The 24775-nt window shown below is 38.5% G+C and overlaps 2 protein-coding genes across 2 annotated transcripts; one reads left to right on the top strand and one right to left on the bottom strand.

Moving 5' to 3' along the window:
• The first annotated feature begins 1728 nt into the window (after positions 1-1728).
• Positions 1729-8577, top strand: LOC139133141 (ADP-ribose glycohydrolase OARD1-like). Its single transcript, XM_070699562.1, has 4 exons — positions 1729-2193; positions 3283-3436; positions 7025-7083; positions 7740-8577. Exons 1-4 carry the CDS (start codon positions 1876-1878, stop codon positions 7953-7955), a joined length of 747 nt encoding a protein of 248 aa, XP_070555663.1. The 5' UTR covers positions 1729-1875; the 3' UTR covers positions 7956-8577.
• A 3281-nt stretch (positions 8578-11858) lies between these two features.
• Positions 11859-23457, bottom strand: LOC139133142 (lysosomal-associated transmembrane protein 4A-like). The gene is made up of 7 exons (XM_070699563.1): positions 23235-23457; positions 19635-19755; positions 18616-18692; positions 17454-17564; positions 15987-16118; positions 15271-15357; positions 11859-14592 (listed from the first exon to the last, which is right to left on the bottom strand). The coding sequence occupies exons 1-7, from the start codon at positions 23328-23330 to the stop codon at positions 14512-14514; spliced, it is 705 nt and encodes a 234-aa protein (XP_070555664.1). The 5' UTR covers positions 23331-23457; the 3' UTR covers positions 11859-14511.
• Positions 23458-24775: the final 1318 nt, after the last annotated feature.

A 24775-nucleotide genomic window follows, 5' to 3' on the forward strand; every position in this document is an offset into this window, starting at 1 on the left:
AGGTAGAATTTGCCGGCCCACCCCCGGCCATAATAGCTGAACGACCTCCGTAACAGTCCATAACGGTTGTCTTTATTCAACTTAAAAATGGGCTTTCACGAAAATTGAGTACTTTTTAACTAAATTTTGAAAAATCAGCCAAATGTACTTGATTTTCAATCAATAAAGAAGAAAATTCATTGCAAATATGTTCAAATCATTTGCATGTTTTCCCTAAAGCTGGGTAGGTTTGTCAGACCAAGAAATAACACTCTGTCAAAAATTTCCACTTCATGACTAGGTTTGTTGTTTTTCATAAGTACAGACCAAACTATATTTGTAGATGTACAAGAGAGGGGTTTAAGTTTAAGTTCAAAACCACAGCTGTTATTTTCACGAAAGAAAATTGACATTCCACCAGAGGCTCTCCCATAAATACTTTTCTTTACTCCAGGAGCATGAATATTCTTATAACCATCAAAAGAAATCTTATCTTGCTTTGATAGCTATGTTTCTGTCAGACATAGAAAATCAAATTGTTGGATATATTCACGAAAATCAGCATTTCCAAGTTTTTCCAGCAAGCCATTTACATTCCAAACTAGAAATTTCAAATAAGCAAAGTCAGCTTTAACACTATCTTCTGGGGTTGTAGTACTGAAAACCCTGGTAACATTACTCTGGCCGTGGCCAAAACTCTAGTCGGCTCTGCTTTGTGTTTCATCAACAGGGTGTAGAGGACGGACCTTTTTGGTAAACTCATCGTATACATATATTATACCATTTACTTTCAGTTTGTCATGTACAAATTTTACTGATTTCCCTTCTGTACGAGCTTCTTCTGCGTACTTGCTTAGTTTCCTTCTTATTTCCCTCACCCCTGGAGTAAATGACTTTTAAGAATTTGTACCCGGTAATCCAGCAAGGGTATGATGGGTAAGAATTATGGTCGGCATTCTTGGAAGGGGGGATGATGGATAAGAATTTGTAGCCGGTATTCTTCGAAGGGGGAAATGCCATTGTTTTCATTTTCAGTTCGCCGCACACACACACGTTCACACTCAGAGGCAACAATAACATATTGTATTATAAACGAACTAAAGGCTCTGTGGAACCATCTTGTTTTTTTGTTGTACAATTATTACTAGTATATACATTATGATGTGTTCATCGCTTTCCTTCTTCTGTGACCACTTGCCGACATGAAAGTATCGGAGCCGGTTGCTCCCCATGGGATCAATTGATCAACGGGGTCAACTGAGCGCTTCAAAGACACGGTGAACGTATAACCTCGTCACCAAAATAAAAAAAACAGGGTGACCCCGTGGATCCACCCGGACAGTTTTACTAGTAAAAGACAAATTGAAAATACAACCTTGAAATCGGAAAATATAAAAAGTAAAAGGGAACCAAAAAATGTTAAGGTCCCCCTCCTCATAGGCAGAGCAAAACTGTCAAGTAACCCCCTCTACTACCCCAAAAATTTTCGATTGCCACCTGAATTTCTAAAGCCCCCCACCCGTTTATTTTTGTGAACGCAACCCTTACAGCTTCAGGCCCTTTGCCAGTATGGACTTTGCAATGAGCTCTGCGCCTGTGTAATTTGATGCTGTATAAGTTGAAACCAGGTCTTGCTACAAAACTGTGTGTAACTCAAAACGTTAGCACGTAGCGCCATCATGCGGTTGCAGAAAGAAAACAAACGGTTTTCCATACTTTGACGTTGGGTGTGCTGTATGTATGGTCGAGTGCTTGGTGCTAGGCAAGGCTAAAGGTCAAGTGAGGACGTCTTGTTGGAAACGTTGAGATATGGTAGAATGCCTTGCCGACGAAAGTGAAACAGTATGTCATGGAATCCCCCCTCCAAAGACTAAATAGTAAGCAATTGATCTAACAATGGCTATGCTGAAATACGTCACCGTAACTAAAAAAACGAAGAGTTCCAACAAAAGGTTCAAAGCAATGGCGTATGAATACGACGAAGACGATTTTCCTGCACTGGGAACTGCTCCTCAACCTTCAGGCAGCGTCGCTGGCAATGAAGCAGCATCATCGCAACATTTTGCAAACGTGACGAAGATGAAGGGCTCAGGAAAAGGAAAGGCTGTTGGCGAAGGAGGAGACAGATCAGACAGCTCTGGAAACTGGAGCATTGAGAGAAGTGCAAGCGAGTTAGGAGTACCACAGGCTGCAGCTTGTGCAAAGGGAAGAAAGGTTAGAGGTCAAATTTTCGATTTGAACCACGGTGGACCGTGGCGTGGTTTCCCGACCGTTTTGTGGGGGGACCGTGTTTGAACCTTAGACAGTAGAGAAACAGGGTTTCCCTACTGTCTATGTTTGAACATATTCTGCAATTTGAAGGTAGATTCTGGACCGAGGTCCTTTGGAGAGACCGTGCATGGACGTACCAAAGTCGAGGGACTTTTACTAGAATCGAATATCCTGACCATAGTCCCTCCACCCACAGGTTATCGTAACGTTGCTTGGATAGTCGTTCGAGGCGGGCGGCCGCAGCCAAGTAAACGGCGACCTGCGGCCGCCCGCCTCGAACGACTATCCAAGCAACGTTACGATAACCTGTGCCTCCCCCTAAACTTAACTTCTTTTCCGTTCAGTTTGTTTGTTTATCTGCATGCCTATGAAAGTATTAACAACAAATACTCGATGAAAATGTACAGATCTCCATGATCGTGACCAACTATTTAAATCATGTTACTTTAAAAGCCTTCCCATTATATGTGATCACAGCGGTCCAGTAAATTAGTGATCGGGTTGTTGTTGTCGTTGTTGTTTGTATTGTTGTTCATATTTATATTTGTTGTGTAATTTTGTTGTTGTTGTTGTTGACCAATAAAATTCAACGAATGTAGCTATTATGTTGTTGTTTCACACGTAATGTAGATGTCATGAGAAACACTACAAGGACACTATTATTATTTGACCCAATACAACTCTCTCCCAACGTACACTCTTTTCATGTAGGAAGATTCTATTCACCATTTTGACTCAAAACGTTCGATAACTAGGAAGACCTGACCTGGGCTGCCAAATTTCGAATAGGTTTGTGTTAAATAGGAGAGACACAAGAGAAACTTGCAAATGACTTTATGATTTTGTTTTAAAATTCACCGATTTGAACCAAGTCTACATTCTCACTAGCTGTGGATCCATAGCTGTGGTGTTTTCAGACAGGATTCCTGCCTTTTTATGGGCTGATTTGAAAAGTCACCACAGCTGTGGACCCACAGCTACATTATCACGTTCGTACCAATAAAATGTCTTATGTACTTGTCATGGTGACAGGGTATGGTTTTCAAGGAGGTCAAAGGTGACTTGTTCACAATCCCAGACACCACCTGTCTGGCACACTGCATCAGTGAAGACTGTAGAATGGGGAAAGGCATCGCCAAGATATTCCACAAGAGATTTGGTGGTGTTCAGGAATTGCTTGCTCAAGGTAAAAACTAAAAACCTGTATTGATAATTCCATCAGCAGAAACGTATTGTCACATAGATGATGTGTGTGTTCGGGCTCTTCAGCAACTGATCAACTCTGTATAGATTATTCATTAGAATTTGTATTTGTTTATAGTTTATCTAACTTGACCTTGGCAGCAACTGAGATAATATAATATTCTACATCTACAGTCATCCAAATTTTATACAGGTAGTGCTGAGCAAATCTGGTGGTGTAGCTGCTGGGGGGGTGGGGGGCATTCTTTTGTCATCAGATTAGTTGGTTTGCAATCACTGGTTTTGGTTTTATATGAACATTGAGAAATGATATCGTTATGTGCAGGATTACTACAGTCACACCAAAGAACAGTTATTGAACCACTGTGCCAGCCGTGGCTTGGGATAATCAAATACATTTACAATATTGATAGGCTGACTCCTGCACACTAGCCAACAATTTTGTGTCGCTCGATCATCATTGATGATACTATTACTGCATGCCATCTGAAAGATCTCTATTCCACCAATAATGGCAGTTAGATGTGTCCTCAAATCAATTTAGCAACACATTTTTTCCATCCACGGTTTGTATCTCATCTCTTTCAATTCCATCAATCCATCCAAGTTTCTCAGTGCAATGCTCATCCCCTCCCCCATACTCCTGACGTTTCTCTTTTCTCCCCTCACTTTCTCCATTCTTTCTCCTCTCCCACTGCCCAACGTATTTTGAAGATGTCAAATTGGCATTTCAAATTTGTATTGCCATTATCTGAATCTTTTTTTAGCTCCGCTGTCAGCGACGCGGAGCTTATCAAATAGGTTGATTTTCCGTCGTCGTCCGTCGTCGTCCGTCGTCCGTCGTCGTCCGTCGTCCGTCAACAATTGCCTTCTCCTCTGAAACCGCAAGTCCAATTGCTTTGAAATTTTATATGCAGTTCACTTGGGGTGACCTCACTTCAGTTTGTTCAAATTGTGGTGATATTTGCATATTTGTATTTTTGGGGCATTTTCTGCTGTTTTTGGTAAAAAAATCTACTTCTCTGAAACCGCTCGTCCGATTGCTTTTAAATTTAATATGCAGTTTACTTAGGGTGACTACAGTCAGATTTGTTCAAATCGTGGTGAAATTTGCATATTTGTATTTTAAAGGCAATTTTTGTCATTTTTGGTAAAAAAATCTTTAAAAATCTTCTTCTTCAAAACTGCTGGTCAGATAGCTTTGATATTTGGTACATATGTCCCTAGGGATGATCTATTTCAGATTTGTTCAAATTGTGCAGAAATATGCAAATTTGCATTTTTAAGACAATTTTTGCCATTTTTGGTCAAAAAATGTTTTTTCAAAAAGTACTGGTCTGATAGTTTTGAAATTTGGTATACAGGTTTCTATAGATGAACTTAGTAATATATATTGAATTTCTGATGAAATCTGTAATTTGTATTTTTGGGGCAATTTATGCCATTTTGGTCAAAAAATGTGTATTTCCAAACTGCTCATCTGATAGCTTTGAAATTTGGTATACAGGTTCCTACAGATAAACTTAATGATATTATTGAAATTATGATGAAATCTGCAATTTTGTAATTTTGGGTTAATTTTTTCCATTTTTGGTCAAAAAATGTGTATTTCCAAAACTACTCATCTGATAGCTTTGCAATTTGGTATACAGGTTCCTACAGATCACCTTAATGATATTTATTGAAATTATGATGAAATCAGTAATTTGTAATTTTGGGGCAATTTTTGCCATTTTTGGTCAAAAAGTGTGTTTCTCAAAAAGTACTGTTCTGATAGCTTTGAAATTTGGTATACAGGTTTCTATAGATGAACTAAGTAATATTTATTACACCTCACTCTTATCAGCGTGCACTGCCATGGTTAAACATGACTCACGTGACATGTAAAAGACGTGATGATGCCCTCTGCAAACGTGATAATGCCCTCTGCGAACTTGATGATGCCCTCTGCATTTGATATTTCATGGATGACGTCATTTTACCTACTGCGCGTCCTTTCTGCGCATAACAAATTGTCGTTCGCTTGTAAGCAGTCAGCAACTATGTGGCTGCGAAACGTCATGCACAGCTGTCACCAGCACAGTTAGACGATATTTTGATGCGAGTAAACAGCAAACGAACGAAAATGGCAACAAGGAATGAAATTTCTGTGTTCAGCGACTATGCAAGCAACAAATGTGGATACGCCACGAGGAGATCGGCAAAACTTTCAGCGGCAAACCCTAGCACTGACAACGTTTTACGCTGAGGTCGGGACTCAAGAAAGGCGAACTGTACTCGACGAAGTCTTTGCATGTTTGCTTGTTCTGTGTAATAAAATTAATAACACACGCCAGCACGGGCAAGATCACGATTTGTTGCCTGCCCTTCGGCTGGTGCTCATGACGATAATATTGATGATACCCTCGCCTTCGGCTCGGGCATCATCAATTACCGTCATGAGCACCATCCCTTGGGCGGGCAACAAATCGTGATCTTGCCCTTGCTGGCGTGTGTTATTATTTAAATATGAATTTCTGATGAAATCTGTAATTTTGTATTTTTGGGGCAATGTTGCAATTTTTGGTCAGAAAATTTCATTCTCAAAAAACTACTCATCGGATAGCTTTGGTTGACATGTTCTTAGGGATGATCCGATGTGATGTATTCAAAGTATGATGAAATTGTGTATTTTTGCAGCTTATTTAAGCCACTTTTTTCTGGCCATTGCATTGAGCTATCAAAGATTTCCACCTTCTTCATCAACATGTGTCAAAAATAGTTACTCTCTACATAAACACAGCGGAGCTATATCGGCCGCTAGGTCGCTTTTCTTTTTTGAAGAGATGGTTGAAACCAAAAACAACTTACTGTTACGTAAGAATGCTTTAACGAAGCGTGATTACAGCACGTTTTTCAAACATTGTTCCACAACTTAGATTTTAACGACTAAATGAGTTTTGACTTGCAAGCCATTAGTATGGCCGCCGTGAGCAAGTGCACCAAACTGTGGGCAATCAACATAACCCAATGGCAAGGATTTATTATAGAGACTTTTCAAAGACAATATGGCTTCAATAATGGGAATAAAAACATCCCTCGTAAGATTTGATTGTATTTTATTTGGTCAGCAAAATACAAAATGATCATACAAGATAACCCTTTAAGGGCCAAAGTCAATTGTTGTCACCTTTATAAAATGTGCTCCAGTCAATTTTTTTCAGATTTTTGCCAAAATTTTGATGAAAAACTGTGGTCTATGAAATATGACGTCTGTTTGGGCCAAAATTATCAAAAAAATTTACAGAAAAATTAATTAAAATTGGTAAAATATAGCACTAAAATTTGGTGGGAAAAATTAGAGCACTCAAAGGGTTAATGAATATGAGCATTACACCCTCTTTGAGTCAATTAGAGAATTTCTGGAAAAATCTATATTTACCCAATCTATGCGAACACATCTACCATCACAACATTTCACATCAAAGTACAATGAGATACATCATATTGAAATAGAAGGGCCACTCTGATTTCACACACATTGAATTAGATTTTTTTTCACGCTGGTTTATGTAATTTCTGAAAATTTCAGGAGTCAAACCTGGAGGTGTTGCTGTACTACAAAGGGAAAATCGTTATATTTACTACATGGTAAGTGTCAGTAATTACCTTCTCAGAATCCAAGGTAGTATGCGCATCGAAAGTGAAATACTGAAACTTTTGCTCAAACTTTCCTCAATGAAACTTTCAACTTTACTCTCACCATATCCAGAATAAAAAATCAGGGTTCATCTCGCAACGTTTGGCACTAGACAAACAAAATACGGTACACTTACCAATATTTGAAATTCAAAATGGCCGCCATCCCTGTGTTGACTCTACAGGCTAAAATTACATTTTTTTTATTTTTGAAAAATTATGACTTTGAAAGGTTTTCTCTCAGCAAGTGCTTTAAAGTGAGCCCCCACAAGTGGTAGATCACAAAAGTGTCTCCTGGCTGGCTGGTAGGGTTTTCAAAAATCCAAGGACAGCAATTTTCCTTAAACGGCCTTAGATCCATTTACTTGATCTCATATCTTTGGGTACATCCATTTCCCGGCAGGGCCGGAGTTTCATGGCCCAGCGTTCAAGAGTTACAACAAAATGGGACAGCCGGTACAAATGAATGTTCAATACAAGGCTGAATTTGATTGGTTGATGAAACAGCCCATTGTATTGGTCAATGGACACCACATTGGTTTGATGAATAGATTTCTCAAAGACTTAATTGTGATTACATTTTATGTTGATAATTTTAATCGACGCAGGTTACAAAGGAAAAGTACTGGCAGCATCCAACATATCAAGATGTACAGTCCAGCCTGGATGCATTGAGAAATCACTGTGTGAAACATGACGTCAGGGAGTTAGCCATGCCTAGAATTGCTTGTGGACTGGATGGACTTGAATGGAAGAAAGTGTCTTTGATGATTCGAGACACATTCAAACACTGTGATATTAGTATTTCTGTCTATACACTTTGAGGAGTCTGTATCCTGTTAATCGACCTAGAGGGCCCATTGTACTCCCTAACTGATAAGTCTATATCCCTTCACTAAGCTAGAGGGCCCATTTTACTCCCTAACTGATAAGTCTATGTCCAATTCACGAAACTAGAGGGCCCATTGTACTCCCTAACTGATGTCTATATCCAATTCACAAAACTAGAGGGTCCATTGTACTCCCTAACTGATAAGTCTATGTCCCTTCACAAAGCTAGAGGGCCCATTGTACTCCATATGCCACTAGACCATGACTTTTGCCATTTACATCGTTCAGCTCTGCGTATGTAAAATCTTTGGAAGTGAAATTTAAAAAATGTGAAAACCTGAGAATTCACATGCAGCTATTTATAGGTTTTAGGTATTATGTATCCTTTTTGAGAATTGATAGCTGGTAGTCTCAGTGGTGCAGGCTTTATTACAGACCCATTTATTGGCTACGCAAAGATGGTCATGTTTTTTTTAGCCACAACAATTAAAGCCAGTGATAACTATCCACACTAGTGTCTATGGCCCAGCTCAGTAAGTGCTGAGGACTAGTTTTGTGTCTCTGGCAGACCCTTGAGGGCGCACATCAATACAGTTTGTATATTAAATAAATACTGATATATTGCAGTACGTGCAGTAGATAACATAATTATGGCATGCCTATATTAAGCCTTTCAATCCAAAAACAGTGTATTCTAGTTCAAATGTCATAAACCTCTTTGATTTATCAAGACAAGTAAGAAGGATTTGGTTTGTTTCATTGGTTGAATAAAAGTTGATTTGTCTATATGATTGTGACATGTATTAAAAAGCCAAGTAGAGTTGAAGATTTTGTAACAGTGATTACTGTAAAACACTTTTATTTTTAACGTTTTCAGATTTTCATTGCAATCAGCAAGTTTTCAATTTATAATTAGCTAAAATGACATCCGAACCATGGTACACGTAGGGGAAAGTTTAAACGCTCAGCATCTTAAATTTAGGGAATCGACAAACTTAACTCAATTTGATAAAAGTTAAGGATGCCAGCTAAAAAGACATGTTTGACAGTGATCTGCTGGTTCAGGTGTTCAGTTTTCAAAACCTATAGGATTTGATTTTGTTAAAAATAGTGAATTTGATGTCAGGCTGTACTTCATAGGTTTTCTGACTTTGTGCAAATTATGGAATGATGTTGTATAAAAAGCACCAAAATATGAAAGGGCATATACATATTTTTGGGAACACTGTTAGTATTGGGAGACTTTCAGAATATGTATAAGATCACTTATCCATATTGTAACCCCAAATAATCTACTTTATTAACATTGAACTCTCGAGTTACAAAATCATGCAACATTTCAAAATTTTGAAATAAAAATATATTTCTTCTATAAAAGTTCTTCTTGTGTACCGTGGTATTTTTGTATCCCTGATATTACAAATATATACGTACAAGTAGCTGCTATTAGCCTTTTAGCATTATTAAAGCACTCAGGCATTTTTCTCCATTTCTTTCCTCTCAGTATAATATATTTTTACCTAACTTTCAAATTCATGATGAAATGCCTCGTGCTGAATTTTGATGACATTTACAACAGATTACTTTTGCAATTGTTTTGGTCTGAGAGGCATTGAACTTGAGCAGTGTCTAGTTCATTACCGTATTGCCTATTTTCATATCTGATAGATATTTTTTAAAGGTAGAATATGTACCTCAGGGACAGATATTTGCTTTCGAGCGCCCTCCGGTGACTGATCTTCCAGTCTACGCTGGTCTTATCACAACTGACCGTATGATCCAAATGAGCTCTCACTTATGGAACACTTCATAGATGCAATACATCCACAGCTTGTCATCCCTGGAAACAACCTCAGCCGGGTGCTGGCTCAATCTTGGATTTACTACTGGTTATAATGTTTCAAATACTGCGCACAGTATATGGTTATAAAAAATATCAATTGAGGAGAAGCAGAAAAGACAATTCACTCTTGACAAGGGCTTGATCGAACTAAATTTTACGTATACGTGATTCTATAAAGGTTTTTACTTTTCACATATTTAAGTGTCATTGTTAGTGCTTTTTACGAGTCCCTAAATATGAGAATTTTGATTAATGTGGCACAGAAGAATTGTGGGATTTATGGTTGGCAAACATGACTTTCCTGATGGAGACATTGTGATGTGGTCTGTGTAGCAAGTGAATGTGAAGAATAAATTTACAATCGCTCACCAGGTTAAATCCTTGATTATCTTCTTGTAGAAAACAGTATCAAAACTCACCATGGCTTCTCAGTTATGCAAATTTACAATTCTTGACGTATTTTCACAACCAAAAGCACAGAATCTAGATGGAGCTTTGAAATTTGCAGGACTCACTATTTACCATGCACACACTTGACTACATGAAGTAGTATTCAGAATGCATGGTTGGTAGCAGCCGATTTCAACCCCCCTTGATTTCCTTGAAGGCAAGAAATTTCAGGCACTGCAAAAAATTGCTATATACTTCGTGCGCTGTAAAATTCAGGAATGACCTGATGTGTTTGGTTATCAGGATATGGCAGTGCACTGGTATTAAGGTAGAACGCGACAGATATTTGGACTTGCAAACTTTTACAATTCTTTTCTGATCGACCACTTGTGGGGGTTCATTTTAAAGCTCTAGGTGTAAGAAAATTTTCACCGGCTTAGATTTTCAAAAATTCGAATTTTTTTATTCCTCGATAGAGTTAACACAGTGATTGCGGCCATTTTGAATTTCAAATATCGGTACCGGTAAATCTTGGGTTATTTGTTTCTCTAGTACCAAAATTTGTAGGTGACTCCCGAATTTTTGTTCCTGATTTTGAAAGAGAGTGGCTTAAACCCTTTCACCCCCAGTTCCCTGTGTACAGGTCCAACTTTACCATAGAAAACAATGGATTTGGGACAAACCATGGTGGTGAAAGGCTTAAGTTTCATTTAGGAAATTTTGAGGAAAAGTTTAAGTCTTTCACTTTCGAGGCGCATACTACCTTAAAGGCAGAATTGGATATTTTGACTGCCTGCAAAGGATTATGCATCTCTTCTTACAAGTCTGTTGTGCATATTTTGGAGATTGCTATTGCAATGCAGAGCTCACTGCTACCACAAGCACGATCGGCTGGTGCAATGTGGTGTATGTAATCTTGAGCATATTGAGTGTAAGTTGGTACTGTGGTGTCTGTAGCAGTTGGAATGCACAGCGCCACCAGTGGCAGAAATGGGAAGTGAGAATCATATGCATGAAGCAAAATAGACAAAGAGCAATACTTTTGACCGTAGACATCAACACCTGAACAGTAAGCGTTAAATTGAATGCACATACGCCTGATTGCTGCCCATCTTCTCCCTTACCACCACTGGTGGCGCTGTGCATTCCAATAGCTACGTACCCGATTACACTGAGGATTTACAGCACATTGCGCCAGCCGACCGTGACCACAAGGTACAGTGGTATATCCTTGTTCTGAAGAAAACACCTGGTCAAAAAATATCATTCTAATGTCATCTGAATTGTCACTTGCAGGTATCAAATAATCAAGATATTGATCATAAAGCATTTGAAGATTGCAGTCCTACAGATGCCTCGTTACCAATGTTTCCTGCCAAGTTCATATTTCACCACCAGGTCAAGATGGTTAAAATTAATGAAACACAACATATTCCATATGGTGTATTTTAACATAATACTGTACATTTGAAGATGGTTGAAAACAAAAATGCTGTAAACTTGATTTTTTTGGACTAAAGATGCTTAACAGACCAAACCAAGTGGGTGAAAAAACGTCATGTTTTGGCTCAATACAAGTTTTACTGACTTGGCTGACGGGGAAGTGATACTGTCTGGCAGGAAAAGAGTTAACATTGCTTTGAAAGAAAACAGCACACAGGAATCTTGTAAAGGGATATTATAGAATTTATTGGAAAAACAGGACATCGAGCATCGACATGCATTAAAGACATCTTACGGAAATGATATGTAAACTACAATACGACAAGGAAGTCTGAATGAAATGTCATCATTGAAAGTCACATCGTCCAAGAAACCAGCATGTAAAAGAGGTTTTCGTATAACAAGGCAAGTGTTATGAACACATATGTATTCACACCGTGGAATCAAAGACCCATTGATTTTCTATGCTTTACATATGGGGTGCTACCACATCCCTGAAAGAAACTGTATACAGCTCTCACATATAAAACACCAAACAATTGAAAAGAACGGGCCTGAAAATTGTGACGGGAGAAACGCAACAAAAAGCCCTGTGAAATGTTACTCAGCGCAGTTTGCTGTGAATGTCCTGTTGACCATTTATCAGAGAGCCGTCCAGGGGTAAAATCAACGCATCATTCAAAGATACCACTGTTTTATGTGGGACTGTACACATTATTCCCTGTGAGCTACAAAGCAACACACTGAGATACGAGTACTAGCCTTTTTTCACTGGTATAGTTTGGCCCCAAACTCACTTGTATAAATGGCGAGTGTGGACTTGCTTTACAGGGAATTGGGGTGAACACGTTATGAGAGCATTGTACTAGAAAAAGGTACAATGTGAACTTTTGTACCACTGCTTGGAGAAATCTCTGGGGTTTTAGGAAACTCAGAATTTAAATGGAAATTTTGCATTCATATGATGGGACCTATGTTTTGTAACATCTGCGGGGATTTCAGAAAGTCAGAATTTTGAATAGCGAAATGTCACATTTATTCAATGATAGGGCAGCCATGACCACATTCTAGTCTGTACTGTATGAAAAACTCTTCTGGACAAGTTGGAAATATCCAAAAGTGATAGGAAGTGCGACATCATTGCTATAGATATACTGACCTGTGTCTAATTCCACTTCTCATTCAGACAACCTTGAGAAAACAAAACCATGCTAAAAAAAACATGAAAATTTTACTGTGAAGCTGAATACAAGTGATAAGTCAAGACCCTGGGAAATTTGCATCGTACTCTGAAACTGTATGGTGAACAGAGAGAATATACCATCATGCTCTGAAAAGTGAAAAGAAAGATATACAATACGCACCAACTGCAATGACATGTGTAAACTGTAGAGCACTGAATAATTTCAAAACAAGACAAACCGTTTTACAAATGTTGAGAGTCAGCAAAAATGTTCGATTCAAAGAACCGTGAGATAAGATACCAGTAACTCCTCAATTTTACAGCAATTTACTCAAATGTCTTCATTAATGATGATCGCTATTACTATATATTTTATGTACAAGCTAACTACAGTGATACAAGGAGATCTGATGAAGACACGAGTCTGACCTTAAAAATTATCAAGTTGGTAACCTAACCATATAAAATTCCAAAGGCTGAACACCCGGACAGGGTATTATACAAGCTTTGTATACACTATTACTTAATACGATGTAAAATGACTTTCAATGAAGGATTGAGTATATGACATGCTCTACAATTGAAGGCTTACGTTCATAAAGATATTCTGACAAGTAAAAATGCCTGTGTTGTGAAAAACCCTGTCATTGGTGTCCGCATGCATCCTATACCAATCATAATGATGATGATTAACCCTAATAGAAAGGTCAACGGTATTCTTGTCGAAGAGAAAATATTAAAATTTATGTGGGTGACAAACTATTCTCACATGCACAGACATCTTGAGCAAAATAACAGGTGGTTGAAAAGATCATGCAATTCACAGTGTAGGGCAGTTTTTCGACACCTTGCAAATATTTCTCACATCTCAATTGCACTAAAATTGATTAAAATGCTGGCTTTACTCTTTTCAACTACGCCACTCCACCCTTTCACTAGCATGGTTTCACCAAATCCCATTGTTATCCAAGCCAAGAGTGGACCTGTTCACTGGGAATAGGGGTTGAACAGGTCAAATGAACACGACTTGTTGAAGCACAGGCAACAAACTGAAAGTACAGCTATGGCTCATCTCTAAAGTAATAATAATATCACAGATCATACACACATTGTCAACAAAATCCTTGAATGTTTCCATGTCTCAAGTTGGGACAAAAATTTCATGCTGGCAAATTATTTTTGAAACCAATTGCTTGTGCTGGCCATTAAGTACCCACATAATTCACTGGCTGTTCATAACATTGTTCAAGGCACAAAAAAGAAAGCTTCAGAATATATATTTTAAATCATATTTCACAAAGCATTCATTCTATTGTAAAATCTGCTAAACCCCCTGAAATGGCAATATATATTTATTGTACATGTATTAGTAAGCTTAACGATACACAGCAGTTGACTTCAATAGCAGCGGTAAAGATATTATGGTGTTCTCAGCAACTAAAATACCATTATCTAACACAGGACACCGTGAAAAAGAATGTTGTTTTCTTTCATTTATTTCAATTTTCTTGTGATTACCACACAGATTGAGCAAGATGATGTTTAAAGCACTGCTGATAACTGTTATTTGACTAATTTTACCGCCACTTCACCTGGCTGGGTTATTTTCAATGTAAATAATCTTTCCTCGTCTTCTTCATGTCACAGTGTTAGCATTCCATGACAAGGTTTTTCATGATGCTCAGTCAGCTCATGGTTGGTATGGAGGTGGTGTTGGGATGTTTGGTGGTGTCTTGATGACGGTGCTGTAAGCCGGAGGTCCAAGCAGAGCCTGAGAGAGATGATAAATAAACCAGCCATAATAAGTTGACTGACTAACGTTTCAAAACTTGGAAAGCCCTCCTAAATCCTTCACTAAGCCTTTGTGGCAATCATTTAAGGTAGAATGCCCCAAGATACACCGACCCTCTAATGTTTACAATGCAATTTTGGTCCATCACCTTTAGGCACTCATTTTGAAACTCATGGAGTAACTACAATTTCCTCCTTTTGAACCCTGACCCCCTGATGACCTATGACATTGTAAAGGGATTTAATCAAACGACACTTTTAAGGGTTAAAGCAGATGGGCTTGAACAAATCACGACTAACACATCTTGCAACCCTAATGTTTCCCTGTATAAAACCTAGCCTCTATGGTCGAACTGATACGGAACAATTGCAAGTCTGAAGTCAGTATGGCATTAACAGAAGTTAATTAGCAAACTCAAACAGACTACCATCACAATAAATGCACCGACTACCATTTATACGAAATATACAATTTAAGTAAAATAACTGACTTATTCAGAATTGTTGAAGGGATATATCTTTCCTATATTCACTGTGAGAAAATGGTGATTGGAAGTCTGCTAAGTATAATCAAATTTACAAAGATAGCGTGTTATTGTTGACACAATTTATCAGCCCAAACTGTAGTCTACAAAGCGAATCAGATGATGAAACCTACCTCTGTATCTTCTGAGTGGGTAATTTGTTCATTCTCACGGCTCAGGATGTACTTGTAGCAGGCCCACACACACGCAATGCAGTATGCCTACGAAAACAGAGGAAGTAGAAAATATATATCCTTTGAAATTGATATTTCTGTGACATAAATGCTATCTCTAACATCCTCCAGGAATACTTGTTCGTATACAGCAGCTCCTGTCAGCATTACTGTTATCTATACACACAGTGCTATTCCACTCAGGAAATGCAGTTAATGATATCTTTGTACGGCATAAACAGTACGGCTAAGTCTGACACATTCCTTGATACTGTAATAGACATGAAACTTCCACATGACATGGCTCAATTCCCTGAAAAGCCTTCTTTTCAAGTGAAAACTTTACAAAATCTGCTTTGTAATGTCACTGCCCTAATTGATACAAAACCTCTTGGTTGCTGGCTACATTTTATTACGCTGATACGGAAGGCAAGAAAATACTCTGACATTTGACCAGGTCTGAAGACAAGGCACACAGCTTATTCCACAGATCTAAATCCGTTCACATTAGCCTATTTACAGATGACACGGTCAGCCAAGCAGCTACATCACACTTTCGAATTGTTGTAACCCTCTAACCACCATGGTTTGGCCCAAGTCATTTATTATCAATGGGTGATTGTGGACTGCTTCACAAGGAATTGGGGGGTGGGGGTGATCAGGTTATGCACCCTTACCTTGATGGTCATGGCAGTCAGGAATGAGATGATACAAATCAGGATTAGCCACTGGCTGCTTATTTCATAATCTTCAACACCCCACTGCTCCAAGTTGTACTTGAGCCATTCTTTGTTGTACGGGAATGATTGCTGTGAAGAGAGTTGCAGTGTGTGTTGAGTCCATGAAAAATAATTCAATTTGATCACAATTGCTGTGTTGCTAGGATTCTATGCAATGCCAGCAGGTGAAAGTCGCTAGATCAAATGATGTAAGTTTGTGTGTGGATTACTGACAGTTCTGTACCGACAATTCAACAACTTACTGTGTGTTGAGGTCAATGAAATGTTGTGTCTACATACCTATTCAAGGGAGTTCAAAAAGTCATATTTCATGGCTTTGATTTGCAGTGGTAAAGTGTCAAAATTTAACAGCTATTTCAAGACTACAAATCAATAAATAGACAGACAATTAAACTGAAAATTTCACAAATTCATTAAGACTGATTACATCACCCCCTTTTCACACTGACAGTACCTAATACATTTTACACTATCATGTAAGTATACAATCTATTTGAGCAAATTATCAGAGCTTGCTAGGAGATGCTATTCCAAAATATCCAAATACAGCTCTTGGGCGAACTGCAAGCATTGATGTACAGAATTTTTGGTATTACTGTAACATTAGCATTGCTGTTTCACCATAGCGGATCTAAAGATATCTTGGCAGCAGAACAGAATCGGATTAGACATATTTTCCGTGAATGTTATCATAGACCGTGTATCGGGTGTTTCTGTCTCAATACTGGACAAGTTGACAGGTCATCCACAAGAGTCTGGTTGGCGTTTTCACAATCAAATCTTTTCTTACTCCTGAAGGGGGATACATAATCTGTTCAGTCTTTCTTATCCCTGGCAACTTCAAGGTTCTCCAAACCGGGGAATTTCGAGGGTTGGGCCATTCCAGTTTGTTGAGCCATCCATTTGCATATAAACCCTTTGAGTGCTGTAATTTTTCCCACCAAAATGTCAGTGTAACATTTTCCCAATTTTTAGTAATTTTTCAGTCATATTTTTGATAATTTTGGACCAAGTTGACATCACATTTCATTGGCTGCAGTTTTTTGTCAAAATTTTGGCAAAAATCTGCAAAAAATTGACCGTGGTATATATTTTATAAAGGCAAGAAAAATTGACTTTGGTGCTCAAAGGGTTAATGGCCACATAAAAGAATACATTTCAACAACAAACAAATTATGCATTATTATGTAAATTACCACTCATGTGTTTTCCTAAGCCATGAAGAACACTGCCTGGCTTCTAATCAATGGCAAATTTTCCTCTATTTAGGACAATTTTTTAATACCCTTCAGAAGGGCACTGCCTGGCTATCTATCTACAACAACTTTTCTTCTATTTTAGGACAATTTTAACACCCTGGTGAAGGGTTATACCATGACTTGAGTGTACTAAAGAGATACTTACTGTTTGATCACCGTCAGGATAATAAGTAAACCAGCCAACTGCAGTCAGACATGACAGTACAAAGTCAAAGAGTTGTAGACAGAAGAATGGAAGCAAATAGCCACCACGATGCTGTGGAGATTGAAAAAAAGAAAGATTAACGGTCTTTGCCAAATCAAGACAAAAGTTTTCATCAAACCTGCCAGTGATTGATAGCAAACAACCTTGGTTTCTTTGGTTTTTTTTATTGAATTCTATTTTCATAATTACCTACCCAATAATGCTGGAGGGAGTATCACTGCTTTAATTCTATCTTGGGACACTGAAAGGTGTAACTCTGAACATAAGAGATACTCCCAAAATAATACCCCCATGAAAACTCGCTTGGCCACAATTCATTGACAAAAATTTCCAATACATACACAGTGTAAAATATTTTGCATATGTGACTGAAAACAAAGTGGGGGAATTGAATAACCATGTCATTAATTTTGAAAGCAAATACACAGTATCCATTAGCAGGTTTCTAAATTTTAATGACAAAAACCCTATTTTAATTACTCTACACTTTTCCATCTGTCATATGGCTGACAACATGTGTGGTCGCAGTAATACATTGGCGGACAATGTGCTTTGTAACACAACTGATTAAAGATGTACCAAATACTGTAGAATTTTTGTAAGCTGACAAAGGTACATGTAGTATGCAACTTGAAAGTGAAAGACTTAAACTTTTGCTCTTTTGCTTTCTTTTCCTTAACCCTTTGAAACCGGCTCGGACATAATGTCCGATGACGTCATAGAGTACCAGGGGGTCAGAGTGCAAAAGGTTAAGAATCCTTCAACCATTCACTTTCAAAATCACGAATAGAAATTAAAAATCAAGAATAAAAATTAGGGGTCACCATGCAAATTTTAGTACCAGAGAAACAAATTACCCAAGATTTACCAATATTTGAAATTCCAACTGACCACCATCCCTGTGTTAACTCTATGGAGAAAAACGAAAATTTTTGATTTTCGAAAAACTGAACTGGTGAAAGTGTTTCTTTCTCCAAGAGCTTCAAAATGAGCCCCAACAAGAGGTGAGCTCAGAAAAGAATTGTAAGTTTGAGAATCCGAATATCTGTCCCAGAGGTGCGATCTACCTTAAAGAGAACCTTCATAAACTTGATGTACCTACCTTCATGGCACCACACAGCATCATACAAGTCACAAGAAACATGCAGAATGTGATGACCAAAGCCACCGATAAGTCAGCTATCAGGGAGAAAAAAACCCAAAAATCTGATTTACAACTTGAACCCCTTACACAACAAAACTCTATGTTTACTTTAGTCCTCCTATGTACATCATGTATTTTGGAGCAAAATCATCACACCAACCACATGGTATATTACTTTCACTATTTCTCATTATTCCTGTTTTCATTACTCATTTCATTATTCTATTGGCAAGTATGTGCATAAATCTTGTCCTAGTAACACGTGGCATATGGTTTGCCATGGGCATGGCTGACCAGGTGGCCAAGTCATCAGAACCAAACAATGGGGGATGGTAATTATTGTCAAGTAAACCAGATGGAGGTATGGATGACAGAATTCACTTTTTGAGCATAAACAATGTCAGAGGTGTTTGCCTTGATGACTTGCACCTTTTTTTTTTCAATTATAATTTGCTCAAAATACATGATGTATAAGTGTTTTGAGGCAGGCACGACTTGACAACATGGGAACACAATGCTCACCATGCTAAGAACCACAAGTGAACTTGTATGGTATTTCTTGTGCCATTCTTGGAAGGAGCTTTGTAGACAATGCATTGTGAACACACATGAAAAGATACAGCTTTTCACATTTAAGCAAGAATCGTCCATGCATGTCTTCTCTTTTCAATGACTTCATAATATTTCCAACTTTCAGTTTCTACTCAGCATTTGACTATAGAGTGTGTGATTACTTGCCCAGCTGTTGCTGTGTCATATTCAATGTACAAACAAAACTACAATCGTATTATACTGTCCATTCCTATCTGCATATCAGTGTAAAAAATTGTGACAGCCTGACCAAGATAAAGATGATGTTAAGTCATCTGGAAGACATTCTTACGTGCAAAAACACAAACAAATCACATTCAAGCACACAGAAATGACATTTTTTGAAAGGAAAAGAATATTTCAATATGTAATGAAAGTAAGCTTACAAATTCTGCGTTGCTCATCCTCATCCAGTAAGTCCATTTCTGGTTTAGGGTAAACCTGGTTATTAGGAACACCATAGATGATGGTGTACCCTATGTACAACATGGCCATCATTTGAAGGACCTGCATAGGAGGAAACCAGAAAAAATAAATCGTGCTGTAACTAGTAACATCAACATTCCATGAACCAGCCTGTACTGACAAAAGCTGAAGGATATGCTAGTTGTAATGACTGATGACAATTTTTATTTGATGTTACATGAATCGTGTCGATGGGTCTAGCCTTATTTTCACCACCGTGACCAATGAGACTGGATTCACACAACAGAATTGAGTCCTGAGATTGCAGAGTCTGCTGAAACAGGGAAAAAAGAATTTGATTGTCAGTCTTACTTACTACATTACTTTCACATTCAATGTAGCCCTGTCAAGGTACATTTCTTGGAATCTTAATTTAATATGTCTGTGACTTTGTATGAATCATTGAACTGTTCGTGTGATATGGAAAAAATCTATGTTCAAGATGTGTGACAGTGCTATGTAACATTGGCCAAGTGGCCATAGCGGTACCAATACAACACTGTGATGGGCAGCATAAAGACAATTTAATCCAGTGTATCACATGTATTTGTTGTGGCATCTGTATTTGTTGTTCATTCAGAATGCTCACAGATGGATGGATGGATTGCTTGACTATAAAACAGTATACACAAAAGAAGCCTTGTTGAGTGATGTTTCACAACAATACCTAATTAAAGTGGAAGAATTACAATAAATTTGAGGAATGGTTGGTCTCTCAAAAATGAGGGTCTCAAAAAGCATAAATTTGATGGGTTCTATCCTTTATCACAGGGCTTGACAATTCCTGTCGCCCGACGCCCGGGACAAGTGAAATTTACGTTCGGGCAAGTCAAAAATAAAATCTGGTTGCCCGCCGGACAAGTTGTTTATACAACTTCTGGCGCAATCAACGCGAACCTAAGTTGCGGTTTGTGCACGTGTCGCCCGATTTGCCTTGTCGTTCACACAAAATAAATGTCAATCACTGACTTTTTTAGATACAATTGTGACGTTCTTCTGCGATTTACTTGCCGACTCACACGTTGTGGCAATTTTTCGATGATCGACATGAAATTGTTTCACCGTATCGAAAAAAGTCGCTTAAAATTTGGCGTAAACAGCATTTCTTTGTTGTATGCTGACTGCTCCTCCCCAACAAATTAGGTAAAAAATTGCAAAACCCAATCATATTGCTTATCGGTGATCGACCATGCAGTACTTCAAAATCATTTATGCGGCCTCGCAAGGTAGACGAACATTGTTGGTAGATAGTTTGTGGAGTGATCGCTGTAAATATGAGTATTTTACGGTAATATTTCCACTAACGCAAACAAGTCATTGAGCATTTTCGCGAGCCAGAGCGTAATTTCCGCTCCGCAGACCTACGCAAAAATCAAGAAAAGCTGTTGTCGTAAAGGGGCGCGTAGTTTACGACGATTGGCATTGTGTAACTCTGAGAAAAGACGTGATGATTTACGACGGCGCCAGGAGGGCCAGCGTGAGTGGGATCGTCTGAGAATCGACGACTCCATGTGATGATTAGAACAATGTCTCTGACAAAAGATCTAAACATAAGCGTTATGATGAGGAAAAACGCCATAGATCTTATCTCCCGAAATGGAAAGCACAGTGGCCCTGGTTGAAATATGACGGTTCCAAAATGTTCTGTACGTCGTGTCTCAAATACCCCACCATTGCCAAACCATGGAGGTACTACCATGGCCAAACCAAGCGAAATGCTTTTCTTGACGGATGCGACATGTTTCGCGTTGAATTGATAAGGTCTCACGAGTTAGGTCAACCGCATTTGGACTGTTTGGCGCATCACAGATGAGATCGTGACGGGGACAATGATTGTGGAAATTTTGTGGGTCCCGCTGAGCCCGATACGGTTTCACTTGCCAACACCCCGATCGCATGCACTCGCAATGCGTGAACCGAATGACGACGACCAGCGACAGAAACTGACCAATCTTTTTACGACGGCATTTATGCTTGCCAAACACGGGAAGCCGATGTATGATATGTACCTTCAAATTCAATGTTAGCCCTGCGTACAGGTCTGTGTGTTCCCGGCGTTATACGGCCTCTTGTGGTGGAGGCCGTATAACGCTGGGAACACACAGACCGTACGCAGGCCTACTTCAATGTAAACTTTTGAGAAAAATCGGCGTCAACATCGGCGAAAATTACCAAAATAAGAATGCCCTGAAAGCCACTACGAAATTCATCGCAAGTATTTTGGTCTTGATTACAAATGGAGGACAAGTAAAATTTTTGAGAGGACAAGTGAAATTGAAAATCCACTTGTCCGACGGACAAGTGAACTGGAAAAAAAATTGTCAAGCCCTGGGTTCTATCCTTTATTCCCTATGTGCAAAATGCATTACATGACGCCTATTTATTTATGGTAACAGCTGTGATTTTCAACAGCCACTGAGCAAGCTGTGGTCACGAAAGCTTTGTAATCACATGTTATTTTTTCATATCGCAGCATTGTATATACCAGTTTCTGCATTACTTCGTGATTGTTTTCCACGGTTACGATGTACACTGAACTTTGACACTGCAATTTTCAGACAGTGGAAGCAAGATATGATACAATATTGGGCAAAAAATGCTAGAAGCTTAATATTCAGAAAGAAATGCACATTCAAAACAAAAGCTTTGAGTCAAGATATCAAATACTTCAAAACTGAGTTACAGTTATCAATATATATGCAAAATCCTGACATGTGAAAAATCAATAATGCTGGTATCTGTGCACAGTTACAGTCAGCAGCTTCTGCATTGTAGAAAGAGTTCGCCACCCAATACAGTTATTTGTTACAATTCACGTTATGAATAAATGGTGGATGTATTACAACCGTGACTTGCCGGATGGCGAAAATGAACCCATCCCGTATTGCAACATAGAACGATCAATCGTTACATATTTGTATGTGGGGTGAACTCGACCGGCCAGTGACTACTGCCGAGAAAAGCCAAGCGACGGGGCACGGCCCGGGCCATCAGTCCAGATTGTGTATCACACATGTCCTCATTGTATCAGATTGTATCATATCAAAATACCACACTTGTTGCAACACCTTGCGAAAGATTGAATCCTTGTCTTACAGCACACTATATAATCTTGAGAACGTGTTTATGGCTGCTGAAACACGCCATTGGCATACAAATCAATTCAATATTTATACAGGTTCAGCGGTGACAGACTACTGCTTTCTGTACATATTGTTTTGATACAAAGAAAAGAGCTGCACGTACATTCAGAGGGAGCACTTCCGCTTCGATGTCAACATTCGAGGTCCGCCATTTTGGCTTTCCTATATAATTTCGCCCCGAAAGAGGCACCAAAGTTTTGTTTGCAATGACGCTGTAAAGGTATCTACCTAACCGTTATCTCATCAATAATTCTGGAATTATGATAAATGATGCTGAAGATGTACTTCTTTTTCGAATATCGGCCAAATTTACCAATAATAATATACCGATATGTATATGCATACACAGCGTACGCACTTCTGAAATTAGTTACTTACCAAATAAATCATCCCAATAAATATTGTTCCTGTTCGAACATGGCAACATAGACAACACGTCGGGTCATTTCGTCTTCTTTGTGGTAAGGCACCCATATTGTACGGGTTGTTTGAATACCAGAAACCACACCAGGCTCGGTAAATTCGCCTCACAAGTTTCGCAGTGTAATGAAGGCTCTCTGCTGCCGTCTGGCGTATGTGCGCAGTTTCGAAACAAAATAAGAGTGCGCCTAGTTGCGGACTACTTTCAGTGACTATTTCTTAATCTTGCGTCCGAAACACTCTGAATCTGTCTTATTTCCAGCCAGATTCGTTTTGAATAAGGTAAGTAGTTAAAACTAACCATGTTGCAGCAAAAGAAAGCCGAAAGATTATTCTTTCTGGAGGTTTTCGGGGAGGCGTACTTTATACTATGTGCGTAATGATATAATATTAAGTACAAAGGTTGTGACGTATTTTGATCAGGTGATCAGTTCTATTTATAGTTACAAAACTTTAGTCTGGGCGCAGTAGTAACACCCATCAGCAGGGTATTTTCTCGAGATACGATGACGAAGAAATCAAAATAAGGTAGACTTAAATGGAGTGACTCATAAAATTTAAAGCTGAACGATAATAGCCAGGTGTGTGGTTTCATTTTTATAAGATGAAGCTGTAGGCTAGATGAGACGAAAACGAACGTTCAGCATTTTGACTAAGGGACTAGCGTTCAGTTATTATGACCGGGGGTGGGCCGGCAAATTCTTCCTGCGCATCAGTCAAAATAAGTGAACCCCCCTACCCATTGTACCAAAAAATTGATGACCCCCCTTTCAAGATGACAAAAATTTCATGACCCCCCCCCCCCCCATTGCTTGAGTAAATTAGCTGCACACACAAACACCTCAGGGGTATGGAGCGATAGAATCCCCCCCAAAAAGAGCTTAGATTTTTTCAAATGACCTTCCTTACAAACTCAAAAGGTGTTAATGCTCAGATTTCCCATTCTGACTTGCTATAATTTTGAAATTACCCCCTCAAAGGGGTTGGACAGAAATTACTGGTGGATCGCAATATTTTTGCGCAAGCGTGTGTGTACATATTTTGATATTTGGATTTAATTAAAAATCAGCTGTTGATAATGTTGATTCACTATACATGGTATACATATATTTTCTCATACATGTATGAGAAATCTATGTAATACTTTCTCAATGCAAAACTATATCTATGCATTTATAGATATTTGATAATTTACATAAATGTACTTAAATGAAATAGGGTTGTTACAACTGGCATGTGGACAAAAAGTTTGACCTTAGAATTTCACCAAAAATGTTCATCCACTATACATGGGAGTCAATGATAAAATTGTGAATAATTTTTTTTTCCAATGAAAAACTTGGTATACTTGTGCATATACAGACGTTCAATAATTAACATAATTGCACTTGATTAGAATATGATGCTTAAAGGTGCATATTATGTGTACAAGAAATCTGATTATGGAATTTCACTGAAAATGTTCATCCACTATACATGGGAGTCTATGAGGAAAGTAT

The sequence above is a fragment of the Ptychodera flava genome, chromosome 5 (assembly GCF_041260155.1).
Source record: "Ptychodera flava strain L36383 chromosome 5, AS_Pfla_20210202, whole genome shotgun sequence".
Taxonomy (NCBI): Eukaryota; Metazoa; Hemichordata; class Enteropneusta; family Ptychoderidae; genus Ptychodera; species Ptychodera flava.

What these genes read in the sequence shown, in the direction of transcription:
- LOC139133141 (XM_070699562.1), top strand. Translation starts at nt 1,876, where the DNA reads ATGGCTATGCTGAAATACGTCACCGTAACTAAAAAAACGAAGAGTTCC. An exon ending in TCAGGAATTGCTTGCTCAAG is followed by an intron (nt 3,437 to 7,024) that starts GTAAAAACTAAA and finishes TGAAAATTTCAG; the next exon opens with GAGTCAAACCTGGAGGTGTT. An exon ending in ATCGTTATATTTACTACATG is followed by an intron (nt 7,084 to 7,739) that starts GTAAGTGTCAGT and finishes TAATCGACGCAG; the next exon opens with GTTACAAAGGAAAAGTACTG.
- LOC139133142 (XM_070699563.1), bottom strand. Translation starts at nt 23,330, where the DNA reads ATGGGTGCCTTACCACAAAGAAGACGAAATGACCCGACGTGTTGTCTA. An exon ending in ATCCTGACGGTGATCAAACA is followed by an intron (nt 16,119 to 17,453) that starts GTAAGTATCTCT and finishes CTCTCTTCACAG; the next exon opens with CAATCATTCCCGTACAACAA. An exon ending in CCCACTCAGAAGATACAGAG is followed by an intron (nt 14,593 to 15,270) that starts GTAGGTTTCATC and finishes CATCTCTCTCAG; the next exon opens with GCTCTGCTTGGACCTCCGGC.